The sequence below is a fragment of the Vicugna pacos genome, chromosome 6 (genome assembly GCF_048564905.1).
Source record: "Vicugna pacos chromosome 6, VicPac4, whole genome shotgun sequence".
Classification (NCBI taxonomy): domain Eukaryota; kingdom Metazoa; phylum Chordata; class Mammalia; order Artiodactyla; family Camelidae; genus Vicugna; species Vicugna pacos.
This window is the reverse complement of record NC_132992.1, coordinates 72,241,203-72,255,785: the sequence shown is the minus strand read 5'-3', so window position 1 is coordinate 72,255,785 and position 14,583 is coordinate 72,241,203. Positions and strand designations below refer to the sequence as shown.

At 43.2% G+C, this 14,583-nt stretch overlaps 1 protein-coding gene across 9 annotated transcripts in view; it reads right to left on the bottom strand.

Moving 5' to 3' along the window:
• Nucleotides 1-14,583, bottom strand: part of TTLL5 (tubulin tyrosine ligase like 5) — a 255,265-nt gene that overhangs the window by 33,091 nt on the left and 207,591 nt on the right. For 6 of the 9 annotated variants that reach the window (XM_072963451.1, XM_072963454.1, XM_072963449.1 and 3 more), the window contains 2 exons: nt 9,758-9,840; nt 5,649-5,771 (listed from right to left, as the gene is read on the bottom strand). In XM_072963451.1, coding sequence (XP_072819552.1) covers nt 5,650-5,771; nt 9,758-9,840 — 205 coding nt within the window. In that variant the 3' untranslated portion in view covers nt 5,649. The remainder of the gene's footprint in view (nt 1-5,648; nt 5,772-9,757; nt 9,841-14,583) is intronic. The other 3 variants (XM_031679270.2, XM_072963453.1, XM_072963456.1) reach the window with 1 other exon arrangement.

The window sequence follows — 14,583 nt, the reverse complement described above, 5'->3', positions numbered from 1 at the left end:
TATTGTCCAATTTAAGAAGAGTCTAAAGAATTCATGGAGACTTCAGAAGAGACTAAAAAGACACTTCAGTGTTCAAAAGCAAAAACTGATCAATGTGATAAAGTTAAGAGCTCCAATCAGTTGGTATAGAGGGAAAAAAAGCTGAAGGATGATGTTTTTGAAATAAACTAAACCTCATTTTAATTTTATTCTCTTATAATGAGATCCTTGGATGTGATCTAAAACAGAACATCTTTATACTGGGTTCTGCATTGTAACAGATAGGCTGATAGTGAACTTATGAGTGTATATGAGGTTATTATCTTAAGGGTAATGACCAGTCATTCTTTCCTTTACAGGAAGTGGTTATAAAATATTGTAAGAAAAGGATCAGAAATACTAGGTAATTCAAAGGCAGGCTATTTTAATTTTGAAGACTGTTCAATAATAAAACAAAAAATAATAAAAGTCTACGCTGTACTTGCTTAGCTACAATATCACCTGAAGAAAGTTGCCAAAAATGCACAGGTTGGCAGCTTTCTATCACATGACCACACTAACACCAGCAGCAAGCTGGCGTCTCTCTGGGAGGCAGCAGACGCCTACCTGCAGTTCTGTGCACCAGTGGCACTTTGCCGGATGCATGAATGGAAAGCATTCTGGTTCTGTCTTTTGGAAGCTGAAGGCAGAAAGTAGGGGGAGAAACAACCACACAGAGAGGCCGAGCCATGAGTGTGGCAGAGCTGTGAACCTGGAGAACAACAGGAGCCAACTGCCGAGGAGACAGCAGATGACCTGGTCATGGGGATGGACTAACAGATCTGTTCCTTAGCCACTAGGATCTGCTAACTGTCCCAGATAAGGCTGCGGGTCTTCACGCGGTCTGGCTCTTGAGACTGTTTCTTCCCTGTGCGTATGGAAAATAGCTTTCTTTAACAGAGGTAAACTGAGCGTGCATCATTCTTCTTGATAATCAGAAGGCTACTGTACACAACTCAAATCTTCTGCATAAAAAGAGGAGGGTAAGAATATGTACCATGCATAATGGTAACTTAAACTGGAGAACAGTAGAAAGGATGAATAAATATAAAATAGAAGGCCTGAGAGAAGTCATATTTCTAAAAAAGAGTTGCAGTTTGAAAAATTCCATATTCTAATATCTGATTCATAACTATAAAAAGTCATTACCTAATAAATTTTGCATCTCAGTCATGATAGGTTAAAAAAAACTCTTGTCTAATTCCAAAATGTCTTCATTTGGGCTTGTCACATGTCTCAGTTCCCCTGGGAAGCAAGTTAGAAGTGAGTGGAAATCACTTTTCAGTCCAATTGATATAAAGGAGTGAATCTTCTACCTAATACAAGCCAATCAACAAACAAATAACACTAAAATAGCAACTTTTAACCAGATGACGCTTTTTTTCTTCACACCATCTTACAATCGGCTTGGCTTTTCCTGGTTGGTCCTCATTTTATACATGCTATGTTTTATTGATGTAACTAAAGGGACACTCCACACATTCAAGCTGTTCCACTTTGGTGTCAGATAACTAGTCAACCTGGATTTAGGTTTCAACAGAAGAGGACTGCTTGATATCAGCAGAAGCCCTAAATGGACATATGTGCATGTCCGAAAGATGAAAATGAAGACATTTAAGACACTCTTGTTTTACTTTTACTAGTGATGCACTTCATTCTGAGAATTTAAGAGAATCTGAGTCTTTTCCCTTATAATCATACTTTGAAAGAATACAGGATGGGGATGATGTATATAGCTCAAGGATAGAGTGCGTATTTAGCATGCATGAGGTCCTGGGTTCAATCCCCAGTATCTCCATTAAAAACATAAACATAAATAAGTAAATAAATGAACCTAATTATCCCCCGCCAAATAAGGAGCACAGGATAAATATCAGCGCCAATCATGCCAACAGGGCAATATACTTCACGTCGCCGCTCTCCACGCCCTGCATTACACACCTACACTCTTTGGGGCCCGGTTCAAATTCTATGGCTCAGGCAAGCAGAACTGTAAATATTTCCATGTGCAAAGCTCGCTCTTTCCAAAGACAGGCATGGCTTAGCATGCTGTTTCTTTCTTTAGAGCTTTTAGGAGCAATTATGTCCTCAGGATATAAGGATGGTAAAGCAAAGGTATGTGCCTAAAACAAGCATCTCATTGAAGCTAGCAGCACGATGTGTGGGTTCATGGGAGGAATAACCACAGAGTATAGATTGATGACTTGTAGTGATAAGTACGTAACGACTCACAGAGTAAGGCAACGCTATTCTGGTTACTTGCTCAATTCAGGACTACAAGAAGAAACAGGATCTTTTTCCACCCAAAGTGAATGGATATTCCACAGGACAGCACAAATCTGCTACAAGATGCAGTGGTAGGTACAACTCTAATATCCAGGGTGCCAAGTATTTTTTCCAGGAGGTGTGTGTGCTTCTGTAATATAAACGTAATTTGAGAAAGAAGCCACCGCACTTCCCTTGTCTCTTTATAACAAAGTAGTAATTGTTAACAATTGAAAAATCATCACTCCTCTCTTGGGACTTTGCCAGCTCAGCAAGAGACAATATCAATTTTCAGATGTTATCTCACTAGCCCATTTCTTAATCCATTTCAGAAAAAGCGTTGCCTGATTTTCTTTAAGGCAAATGAACCCCCTTCGGCTGGGTTCTTAGAAGTACCCCTTTCTTCCCCCAAACTGAAAGCCAGGCTGTTTCCTCCCCCACTTCCATTCAGGTTGTTCAGCTATGCTTGAGTTTTGTTGCCGAATGTAGAAAGAGTCACTAAATGAAAGAGGCCTCAGGACAGGAAAGCATGAAATTTCGATGGCTGGCAGCCAGGCGATTTTGCCATGTAGAGGGAGCCACATCCTTCTTGTGTGGCTGCAGCCAGACTGGGACCAGAAAAATACATACTGTTCGAACATCACTTGTGTAACAAAGCCTATGATGAAGTAAGTGCTGTGACCAGTTGGTTAGAACTGGGTGATATAAACCCAGTTGATTCAGATTTTTTCCTGGTTCCTTGTACTACAAATTAGAGCTAGTCTTCCTACTGATGTCTGTTCTAAGAATGCCTGTGTTGGGTATGGTCTGCTAAAGTCAGTGCGGCCACAGCGGGAGGTGAGAACAAGGCTTGGCAGGAAGAAGTTGATTATTGCAGGTCCCAGTGAGGGGGTCCCTGCACGCCACGCAGGGTCATAGGGGCAAACACCAGTGTGATCAGGAGACAGAAGACAGGAGTGAGGGGAAAGTCTAGGTCAGGGCCTTGCTTGGGGTTTCCTTGGGAAAGGCAAGGCAGGGCAGGGGAAACAGCTTAGGGACAGGCTAGTTTGAATAATTCTGGCAGGCTTTGGGCTATCGGGGCGGTCTCTAGTCACCTGGTGTCTGGTCCTGGAAGGGTGAAGGAAGTTTTGGCTTGCCCTGTGAGAGTTAGATGAAGAGGTGGTTGGGGATAAAAACTTGGGATTGGCTGGTCTGTATGTGAAAGGCATGCTTGCAGGCAAGCTGTTATTATCTTTAGTAATTAGCTAGCCTGGTAGGGGCAGTTTCTCCCTGGGTTTGTAAGGCCCCTAAATGTCAAAGCCTCAAGAATATTGAAAATATAGTCAATACAGTTGACTCCGTAATGTATGGATGCCACATAGACAATAGAGAATCAAGAAGACACAGAACCATGTATATACTTAAACATGGCACTTGTCTGGGGCCACGTAGTAGGGGCCCTAAATAGTCTTTAGTCCCCAGTATCCTTCAGAACATCTCCCTCATTCTTTAATAAAGACAATGGATGATTTTTCAGTCTTTTATAACATGCTATGCATACACACTTCAAATCCTTGAATCTAATCTGACTGCCTCTCTAAACCCATATCTGAAGAGGTTCTAGGACTGACACAGCTGGTGATAACATTCATTTGTGACTGTGGATAAAGCGACCTCTGCCCAAGCAGTGATTCTGTCTACACTGCATTTACAGCAAGAATAAAGCATGCATCCAGGTGATGGGTTGTGGACTCTGGGGTTCTGCCTTTTTACTTTGTAAACTACCTAACTCCCCTGTACAAGTAGAGGCAGCCCACTGCCACCTGCCACCCGCCACTGTCTTCTGGGTCCACTTGGCATGTGATCTCACCACCTCAGTACAGCATCACCCATCCCTAGCTTAACTACTGCTCAGGCTCAGCGGGGCTGTGTTTGCAACAGGGATCTAAGTGTGGAGCGACGGGCTCTTTCCCGAGGCTTCTTTGCTGATGATCCTGTTTTGCCATGTAATGTTCTGGGTGGGTTGTAAGGGATACAAATGAAACAGGTTCGAGGAGAGTGATATTACAACGGCAGCAAGTCCAAGGTGCACAGTCCTGGAAACGGACGGACATTAGTACTTTTTGGCAGGATGCTGGTTTGGTTTGGAGCTTCATGTCATATTCATTCGTTCGGCTGCCAGTCTCCTGAAGGAAATATTGACCTTCTCGCTTTAGTTTTCTATATTTTATTAGTTGTTCATCACTGGATAGGCTGCTTAGTATCAGAATTATAGGACCATTGGCTAAGTGTTACCAATAGAACTCTGATTGTTTTCAGTTTCTCTGGTACATTTTGGTAGATGACCAAGCCATGGATTTGGTGTTCCCTTCTCTCTTCTCATTCCTTTTTGGAAAGAGTTTAGATGGGCTGGGGAAAGATATTTGAAGCTTCCTGATCCAATGTAAATGAATCCTGTGGTGGGTAAATAATTTTCCTCCCTTCTTTGGTCTCCTGGGGTAGTTTGATGAATAATGCTTCTCAAATAAGTTTATAAATATTCCCCTAGAAGTAAGAAGAGTATTAAGCTCATAGCAGGTGTGCCGTTAATGCCTTAGTGTGTAGTGTAGAGCAAAGAGGAAAGGAATCATCAAAACCTTGTGGTTTCATAGAATTCTCTGGAAAGTTCTGAATGCCACAGCTGGGAACAAAATACTGGGGGCAGCACTGGTGAAGTGTGGGTACAGACCCACAAGATCAAGCCAGGCCACTCCTTCAATATAGGAGCTACTTTTGGATGGGTGGTAGGATGGGGTTTATAGTCTGTCTTGCTGCCAACTACAGTATGTTTACCTTAAGTAACTCAGAAAAAAGCATAATCAATCAATCTCACCAAAAAATTTTTTAAAAAATTTTGTACCCTTCCTGTCTCCCATTATCTGAAAGTCTAGTTCACAAACTACCCAACTGTAGTACAAAAGCTTTCTTTAGTCATAAATATCTTTAATAATAAATATTCATTCTCTTCATGTGCTATTGCAATTTAACCTTCAAATCTCATGTTTCCCAATATATCCTGTTACATTTTACCTGTGATAACTCAATTATGGCTTTAGTTTCTTTCTTTCATTGGCCTCAATGTCCCCATACTTTTTATCAAAAGCCTCCATAACAGTAAGGAAATTTCTTACTGCCACAGCGCCACCTACTGGTAAGCCAATACAGAAGCAAGCTAGGGTAGCTTTGACTCAGTTTTGGAGAGTCTTTCTGAGCTTTGGTTTTATAAAATGCCAATTTCCTTGTCATTTTGAGAAACTATCACTTCTCTTGATGATTATTAAGCCTCTTGCTGTGGCATAAAGTCAGCAAGTTATAATAAGAAAATATGCTCTTATTCTTACTGTTACCTTAAATTGGCCCTGACTTCACCGACTTTGATTTTCTCTGTCCTATAACAGTAGCAAGGGCTCCAGATTGTGTGGGCAAGGGTTTGGATCTGGCGAAAATAACTTGGGGAGCTTCCAAAGATCCTGAAAAATGTAAACAAAATCCCTACTCAACACTTTATTTGATCTTAGCTGAAAAGACAAGAGGTCAAATCTAAAACTAGGTTTTAGGGGATCATTGTTCTCCCAGATGCTGGCACCCCATTTCCTGCCAACATCAAATCCATGCTTTCACTCTTGCTTTCTAACAGGGTAAGAGTGGGCAATCAACCCAAATTCTTATCCCTCTGGCTCTGGGGGGAGAGAACGTTTGGGGAGCAATAAAGGGTATAAGACACTAGGGCAAGCATCTCAAGAGCTTTGTTTATTTTTATTATTAATCTATTATACTCCAAATCCACCCAGGATCTCCAACAACTATACCACGCATATGAAAAGAACGAGAATCTGACAGTGAAAATAGGTCATTCTGCTGAGAGCTGCCAGGCAAATAATTTCACTTGAAAGTTAAAGTGATTTCTAGATCCTTGGGGTTTAAGCTCCACTGGATTTACGTTATATTAAAATAAGTTCCGTTCTCCTGATGTCTCACCGAGAGACAATGAAGTGGGCAGGCAGAGGCACACAGACATGCTACTGCCTCGTCCCCAGGCAAAGGGCTGAAAGCTACAGTGAATTTGACCAGGGTCCCAAATGACAAACACTCAACAAGGACATGGCTTCTCAATTCTTGTAAATGAAACCCAGAACTGGTGTTCAAAAGGTGGTATGGTCCCTTCCTCCAACAATAGACCAATAAGAGCTTAAAAAAGAAAAAAAGGTGAGGCGGGTTTGTGTGTAGAGGGCTGGGCTCCAGGGCAGGAAAAGCTTAGGCGGAAGCTGAGGGGCAGGGATGAGGGCAGCTGGTATGGCTTCAGCCCTACAACAATGGTAGTTTACACCATCGAATCAGCATGAGAGAAATGCCAGTTATCTAATCTGCTGCTCTCTGCTATTTTAGTTCACCATCGCCACTTCAGAACTCAAGAAGAACATCATGGTTATAAAGAAGGAAGGCCAGTGGCTTTGGCTTTGAGCCAAAGGCCCTCACTCCAGCTTCCTTCTCAAATTTCCCAATTTGCTGACTCTACACCTTGCCTTCTATAGCAAACACAGAATAGACAGCCTGAGGTAGGGAAGTCAAGGAAAAGTAACATTCATGGAGCATTCCAGGCACTCTGCTAAGCGCTTTCACATTCACTACCTCATTTAACGTTCATAATAAAAAGACTGTCACCAGACCACCATCAGCGGGAAAGGACTCTGAGTTGTTTTTCAACAGTGCTCCGGGATGAACCACTATCTCATTCAGACTGACGAACAAAGTCACACAGCTTTAAGGCCTGGTTGGCTAGACTTGGGGAAGGGTCAATGGGCCAGGAAACAGACTTTTGCTATATTCATGGACTCAATAATACCATGTTTAACTAACTGAGTTAACTGGACCAGACAGGGGCTAAATACCTTCCACAGCCAGTTTAGGGATTCCTACATAGGCAACACTTTCCAATTCTCAGAGCCGTGTAAATTTTTTTGATTTCTTATGGGGGTTGTTCTCCCTTCTTGTGGGCTTAAGGAGAAATGTTTTTACTAGCAACCTAATCTTCTTTTTATAGGACAACATTCTGAACCCCTAGAATAACGCCATTAAATCTACATGCAAGACAGAAAAACAGATAATTTATAGTTGAAATACCGAAGGGCTAGATAGTTATTTACCAGCTCTATAAAGAACTCTAACAGGGTTAGCTATTACTATACTGCTAAGGCAAAATGCTTATTGGGAAGTACGAAGAATGCCTGAGCTTTGCTATATCATGTTCAGCAGTATTTAAGAATCGGGAACACCAGGAAAGTCACAGAAGAGAAACAAATTCAAAGGACTTCTGAGGCCCAGAGGCATCTGGAGATAGAAGCAATAAATAGCAGGCTACTAAACAAGGTGAGAAGAATAATGCACTTACTTAAGAGAGAAGCAGGGGGAAAAGGTAGATACTAGAAGCCAGGGAGAAGTACAACTTCTCCTTGCTTTGTGGTTTTATACTGATACCAAATAAAGTACAAACTGTTACAAAAACTTCTAAGTAACGTCAATAGTCGGTAAATATTAATTCATGATCAAGATGCTGGAAGTCCAACTTCCACAGCCAAAGTGCAAGCAAAGAACTCAATTCTGTACTTAATTTATCAGTTAGACATGCAGATGAAATAGGCAGGTTTCCTGGGTCACCAGAGCTTTGTAAACCTTTCCGGCCTCAGCAGATGCGAAGGGCTGCAGAGGCTCTAACAACTGTATCTCATGGGAACCCTGCCAACTGGTTCGCGATTCTCTGAGCTATCCACTTCTCAGTCTAAGAGTTCCAGGTGGAAGTTTCACTTCCTTATAAATAACTACCATGTTTGAATAATTCTTTTTTGTTTTTGTTTTTTTGCCGGGGGTGGGGGTGAGGGGAAGATGTTATATACCCATCAAGTATTTCTTCAATTCAGGTGCAAAGATTTTAAGCAGAGAACAAAATCATTACACTCTTACGTTACTACCTGGCCTGCATGTAGCTTTAGAGCCTTTCTGCACATACTGCCTCCCTTAATCCTCACGGTCAGCCTATGAGGTCCATGTAATTATCCCCATGATACAGTCAAACCAACCCGCCTTCTCAGCAATCCTGTAATCGCTTTAAGGAGTATTATGTCACACACACACACCCTCACACCCCAGGACTCAACTCTTCAATGGCTCCCTACTGCTCTCAGGACCAAATTCCCTCCAGGGCTCAGAAACCAGCTCTGCTACCTCTACCGCCTCTTCTCTGGCCGGGCCCCGCTCATGCCCCCATCCCCAGCCACAGCGACACGTGAGGGCTCCCAGAACACAGCACCTTTAACACCTCCCAGCCGGCCTTTGCACACATTGTTCCCTCTTTCTGGAACTCCTTCCATCCCATGCCTCCCCTCTCTGGGCTGACCTGTCAACTGTCAAACCCCAGCTTAGATGTTTCTTCCTCCAGGAAGCCCTCCTGAGTCCCTAAAGAGCCTGGGCCAGGTTGCTTGGGTTCAAATACTGCTCCACCATTTTCTAGCTGAGAGGTTTTTAGATACCTTTCATAATCTGTGCCTTTATTTCTTCAGCTGTAAAACGGGGAGCACAGTTGCTATTTTACACGTCTGTTTTGTGAACAAATGAGTGATGACGTGTAAAGCATTCAGAACCGAGCCTGACACGTAGCAAACTCTCCGCCAGTGCTGTCTACTGTTGTCCTGTGTGTCCCCAGCACTTGATGTTTTCCCCCACAGCAGGCTCCCTGCTGACCTCTCTCCCTGAGCTAAGTCCCCGGACAGCAGGGACCGCCCAGCTCACCCTGTATGTACCTCAGTGCCCCGCGTGTTACTTTTCTCCAGGAGGTGCTCAAAAATAAACATTTGTTGAATTGAATCCAAGTGATTTACTTTCAACTTTCTGATTAACTTATGAGTGTATTTTTATAAATTATTACTCAGAGAGAACGATCCGTGGACCAATGTCGCCTGATTTATGCACAGGTAGGTACCTACGTTGCGAGGCTTGAGGCCCTCAGCAACCACCCGGCAGAAGACATGACATTGGCCTGAGAGGATGCAGATCAGAGACGACAGCTCCAGCTCTGCGTCCGTGTACAATCGCCCACAGACCCCTTGACATTCTGAGCCCCTGCGTCCTCACGTGGAGAGGACAAATTACACCTCCCAGGGCTGTGGTGAGGATGCAGTGAGAGACGCTACATGGGGTAAAACACCAGTCAAATACAGGCATTTTCACTAAGTGCTGCAAACCTGGTAGCATTCTACCAGACTGGAAACTTCATCCACCCAAACTAGTTCCGGAAAAGCCTTTAATCCTAAAATGTCGATGTCATTGGAAAGCAGAAAGTAACAAAACGCCTGTTTGCCAACGTTCAGAAGCCTGGATGCTTCGTTCCCTGAGCTGGCGCTCTCTTCAGAGACAGAAGAGTGACCGTGCCGGCCCAGCCCCTCCCACTGCCCCCGGCACTAACCTGCGGAGCTGGTGATGGGCACGAAGGCCGCAGAGTTCAGGCTGCTCTGTAGTCCATTCAGCTGCCCTTCTGCGGAGGACCCTCTGAAACACAAGCAGTCAGTTAGGTCTGGCCAGGCCCTCTGGTGGCTCTGGCTCTGGCTCTTGGTGTTGCCACTCATTCCCTTGCCTCTCTCAAGACTTCTTCCAAGTTCAAATGTCATCCGATCAGAAAGGAGTTCTATGACCAACCCATCCCCTTCTTCTGAAATGTTACTTATTTTAAAATTTATTGTCTGTCTCCCCGCCTGGAATGTGGTTTCAAGAAAGCACGGGCTTTGGTCACCACCATGTCCCCAGTGCCTAGAACAGCACTTGGTACCTCATAGGCACTCAACAAACATTTGTTTCTTGAATGAATAAATTAAGCTCCTGGTATTGACTTGGATAAATCATAAGTAAAGACACTTTCAAAAAACCAAGTTTCATGTAGAACAGTGGTTCTCAACTAGGGGAGGGGGGAGGGACAGATCTCACCCCCTACCTCCCTCCATTCTCCCACAGGGGGCATTTGGTGACATTGAGACATTTGTGATTCTCACAATGGTGAGGTCTACTGGCATCCAGTGGACAGAGGTCAGGAATGGTGCTAAGCCTTTCCTACAGTGCCCTGCAAAGTGCCCCAGACAGAGAATATTCCAGCCCAAGACGTCAACAGTGTCAGGGCTGAGAAACTATTACATAGAGGCACCCTCCCCCATGCCAACTTGGGCAGGGGACAGGACAGAGTACATGCGATTCTTTGGGCACAGGCTCCCCAGCCACACGTCCTAGACATTCTGTGACCAGCCTGAAGCCCTACAGACCCCGCCAGGTCCCCCTGTTACAGGCTCTTACAGCTCTGTAACTCTTCCATTGCATTTACCAAAACTGTAATTCTAAGACTGTGTAAGTGGTTGCTTAACAGCTGTCCTCCTTGCTAGAATGTCAGCTCCATGCTCGGATATGGCTTCAGTCTTATTCACTGCTGTATCTATGGCTCCTAATTCTGCATTTTGTCCACATTAGGTATTTAATAAACATTTTTGAAGTAATCTGACCCAATGCCCCATAAATACACTTCCTTGTTGGGCCCGAGATCTCCTTGATTTTAGTTGACACGTGAAAGTTCTACCTGGGAGATTAAAGTTCTCACGTACTCAGTTGTTTATTTGCTGATCAGCATCCAACCCATTAGTACTCATCTGCCAACACTGTTCTCCCATTAATTCGCTCAAGCAAAAATTACTCATTAAGCATTCCTTGAGCTCAGTACTAGTGAGGAGGTAGACATTAGGCAAAAATGTTAGATACAAACTGTGTGATAAATTCTAAGGAGAAAAAGCACAAAGTGTTATTATGAGAGTGACACAGGGAACCTGACTTAGATAGTGAGCAGAGTGGTCAAAGTCTTTCTGAAGAAATCATATTTCAGCCAAGTCATGAAGTTAGGAGAAGCAGACATTAGCCAAGAGTAGGGAACAACAGAAAAGCTTTTCACAGAGGCGAAATGGCATACATAATGATTCTGAGGCAGAAAGGGGCTTAGACTGTCCTAGGAGCCTCTAAAGACCAGCAAAGTGTGTGCGTGGCGGGGGTGGGGAGGTGTGGGGCCATTTGGGGGGGAGGTGTCAAGCGGTGTTTGCCAAATGTCCTTGACAGGAATCGCCTGGGGTCACTTGTTAATTACACAATTTTCCAGGTCCTTCCCTTGGAGATTCTGATTCAGTTCTGAGATAGGGCTTGAAAACTTAGGCTTTTTAAAGCACCACCCAGGTAATTCGTATCACCAGAGAAATCAGGGAAACACTGACTGGTGGGTACAGAGGAAGGCGGTATGAGGAGCACTTGGGGAGTCCGGTAGACGCTTAGGTGCCCAGGTGGTCCCTACACTGCTGATGGAGACGAGCTACTTGAGAACACACCTTAGCAGTGGTGCGAGGACCACACTGTCTTCCAGCCCTTCCCCTCTAGCAAGCTGTGCTCTGGGCCCTACCCACTCCTTTCCACTTTTGTTTTGAGGATGGAGGAACCATAGAAGCAAAAACTAGAGAAAGGAGCAGAGGGCTGTTCCCTTTTCCCAAGCCTCAGCCTTGGAGAGCTACACCTGCAATGCTTATTTCAGCCCCTTATGGACTCAAAAAACCATTCAAAGCATCTGTAGGCTGATATTTGCTCTTCCAGGTCCAAGTGAAAAAGGGTAAGTTCTGGAGGGCTTAGGATAGGCTCTTTCCTTTATAGAAGTTAAAAACCCAAAGGGCCATTCCATTGGCTTATATTAGGAGCTGCCGAGTTAAGAAAAGTCCTGTGGCTGGTCTCAGTATCACAGGGGAAGCCCTCAGTGTTAGCAGTAAAAAGGGAAGCAGGCAGGCAAAATTTTGGAAGCAGCAGAAGACAAACAAAGACAGCGAACAGGGAGCTGCTCCGGGGATGAGAAGAGCCCCTGGGGGTTCAGAGCCAGTGACTTCTCTTTCTCCTCTCCTCCTCTCCTCCCTGGAATTCCTATCCCGCACTTCACCTTTACAGGCTTTCCTCACCCAAGAGCTCCTGACCCCATGTCACCTTCGTACCCAGTTCCACTCACTCTTCCATCCTCCTTCCTCCATCAACTTCCATCACAGGACTTGGGAACCACCGCTGATTCCGACTTTGAACATTTGAATGAGTCTACTGTTTTCTCCCACAAGGTCCCCTTTTCCCTGGTGGTAGAGAAATGTGTCCACAGCCATCCAAGGGGCAACTCAGAGTAAATTTTTCCATGGAAACACTGGTACACGAAATGGTTTGGGTTTATGCTATTACACTTTAGGCACATCATGGGTAAATATGCTTTTGTTGTGATAACATCATTTCTTTGGGAAAATACATTCCAATTTCTGGACAACCCACTCCTAAATTACGAGAACTTTTAAAACACAGCTTGTCTAGAGCCTGCATGGTAACTTGCAGTTGCTGATCTGCTTCTGCAATGATTCTTGGCTGCTTTCCTGGGAGTAACTGTGTTTTAGGAAACATTTACATGGACAGTGTGTGTATGTTCTCTTGGTTATCTCTAAGGAAGTTGCTGACTGAGTTTTAACAGCAAGGTAACAGGACCCACCTCATAGGGCTGTTGAGGATTAAAAATGGTGGATGTAAAACACATCCTAGTACAGTGTCTGGTATTATATTAAGGGCTAAATAAACATTAACTATGATGGGTATTGTTATTTTTACTTAGGAATATTGATAATCTTTGCATTCACTATATGCCTATCTACCTAAAGAAATATTAAAATGGATGACTCATTGACTGTTATTCAGTATGGATTATTAGTGCTAAACTGTAGAAGAATGACCATAAGATATTTAGAACCTGGACTTTAACAGCAATTTGCTTTTTTTTCAATTGAAGTATCGTTGATTTATAATGTTTCTGGTGCACAGCATAGCAATTATTACACATATATATTCTTTTTCATTACAGGTTACTGTAAACCAATGAATATAATTCCCTGTGCTATATAGTAGGGACCTTGTTGTTTATCCATTTTATATATAGCAGTCTGCATCTGCTAATCCCAAACTCCTGATTTATCCTTATCCCCTGCCTTCCCCCTTTGATAACCGTAAGTTTGTTTTCTATGTCTGTGAGTCTGTTTCTGTTTTGTAAATAAGTTCATTCCTGTCTTTTTTGAAGATCCCACATATAAGTGATATATATTTGTCTGACTGACTTCACTTAGTATGATAATCTTCAGGTGCATCCATGTTGCTGCAAATTGCATTGTTTTATTCTGTTTTATGACTGAGTAGTATTCCAATATATATGTGTACTTACATATATGTATATATACCACAACTTCTTTATTCAATCGTCTGTCGATGAACATTTAGGTTGCTTCCATGTTTTGGCTATTGGAAATAGTGCTGCTATGAACACTGGGGTGAATGTATCTTTTTGAATTGAGAGTTTTCTCCAGATATATGCCCAGGACTGGAACTGCCGGATTATATGGTAACTCTATTTCCAGTTTTTAAAGGAATCTCCATACTGTTTTCCATAGTGGCTGCACCAAATTACATTCCCACCAAGAGTATAGAAGGGTTCCCTGGTCTCCATAGCCCCTTCAGCATTTATTGTTTATGGACTTTTTAATGCTGGCCATTTTGACCAGTGTGAGGTGATAGCTCACTGTAGTTTTGACTTGTATTTTTCTGATAATTAGTGATATTGAGCATCTTTTCAAGTGCCTATGGGCCATCTATATGCCCTTTGTGGAAGAATGTCTGTTTAGGTCTTCTGCCCATTTGGGGGGGGCGGAGAGTAGGTAATTAGGTTTGCTATTTGTTTATTTATTTTTAAGTGAAGGTACTGGGGATTGAACCCAGGTCCTTGTGCATGCTAAGCACGCACTCTACCACTGAGCTATACCCTCCCCTCCTTCTGCCCATTTTTTGATTGGGTAATAGGAATTTGCTATTAAAGTCAAAATGTAAATTAACTGGCAACCTATCAAGCAGAAATCAAAATTAGTTCAAATTACTCTTAAACTCTCTTTGGAAGAGAGGTCTCATTTGAGATCAACAAACTACCTCTTAACAAATCTAACATGTATCATCTTTTTTTCTGCCAGCATCAGAATGAATCACTATTTCTTCAACTGCACACCAAACGAAGTAGTTGGCTTATATAGAATACGAGTCTTTAAACATGAGAATAACACATACTACTGTGGGATGCTCTTCCTGTAAGAGGGGCTCGTGGGAAATGAGACTGACTGGAGGAACAATTAATCTCCCATCTTATCCTGGGTGGGATATCAAGTG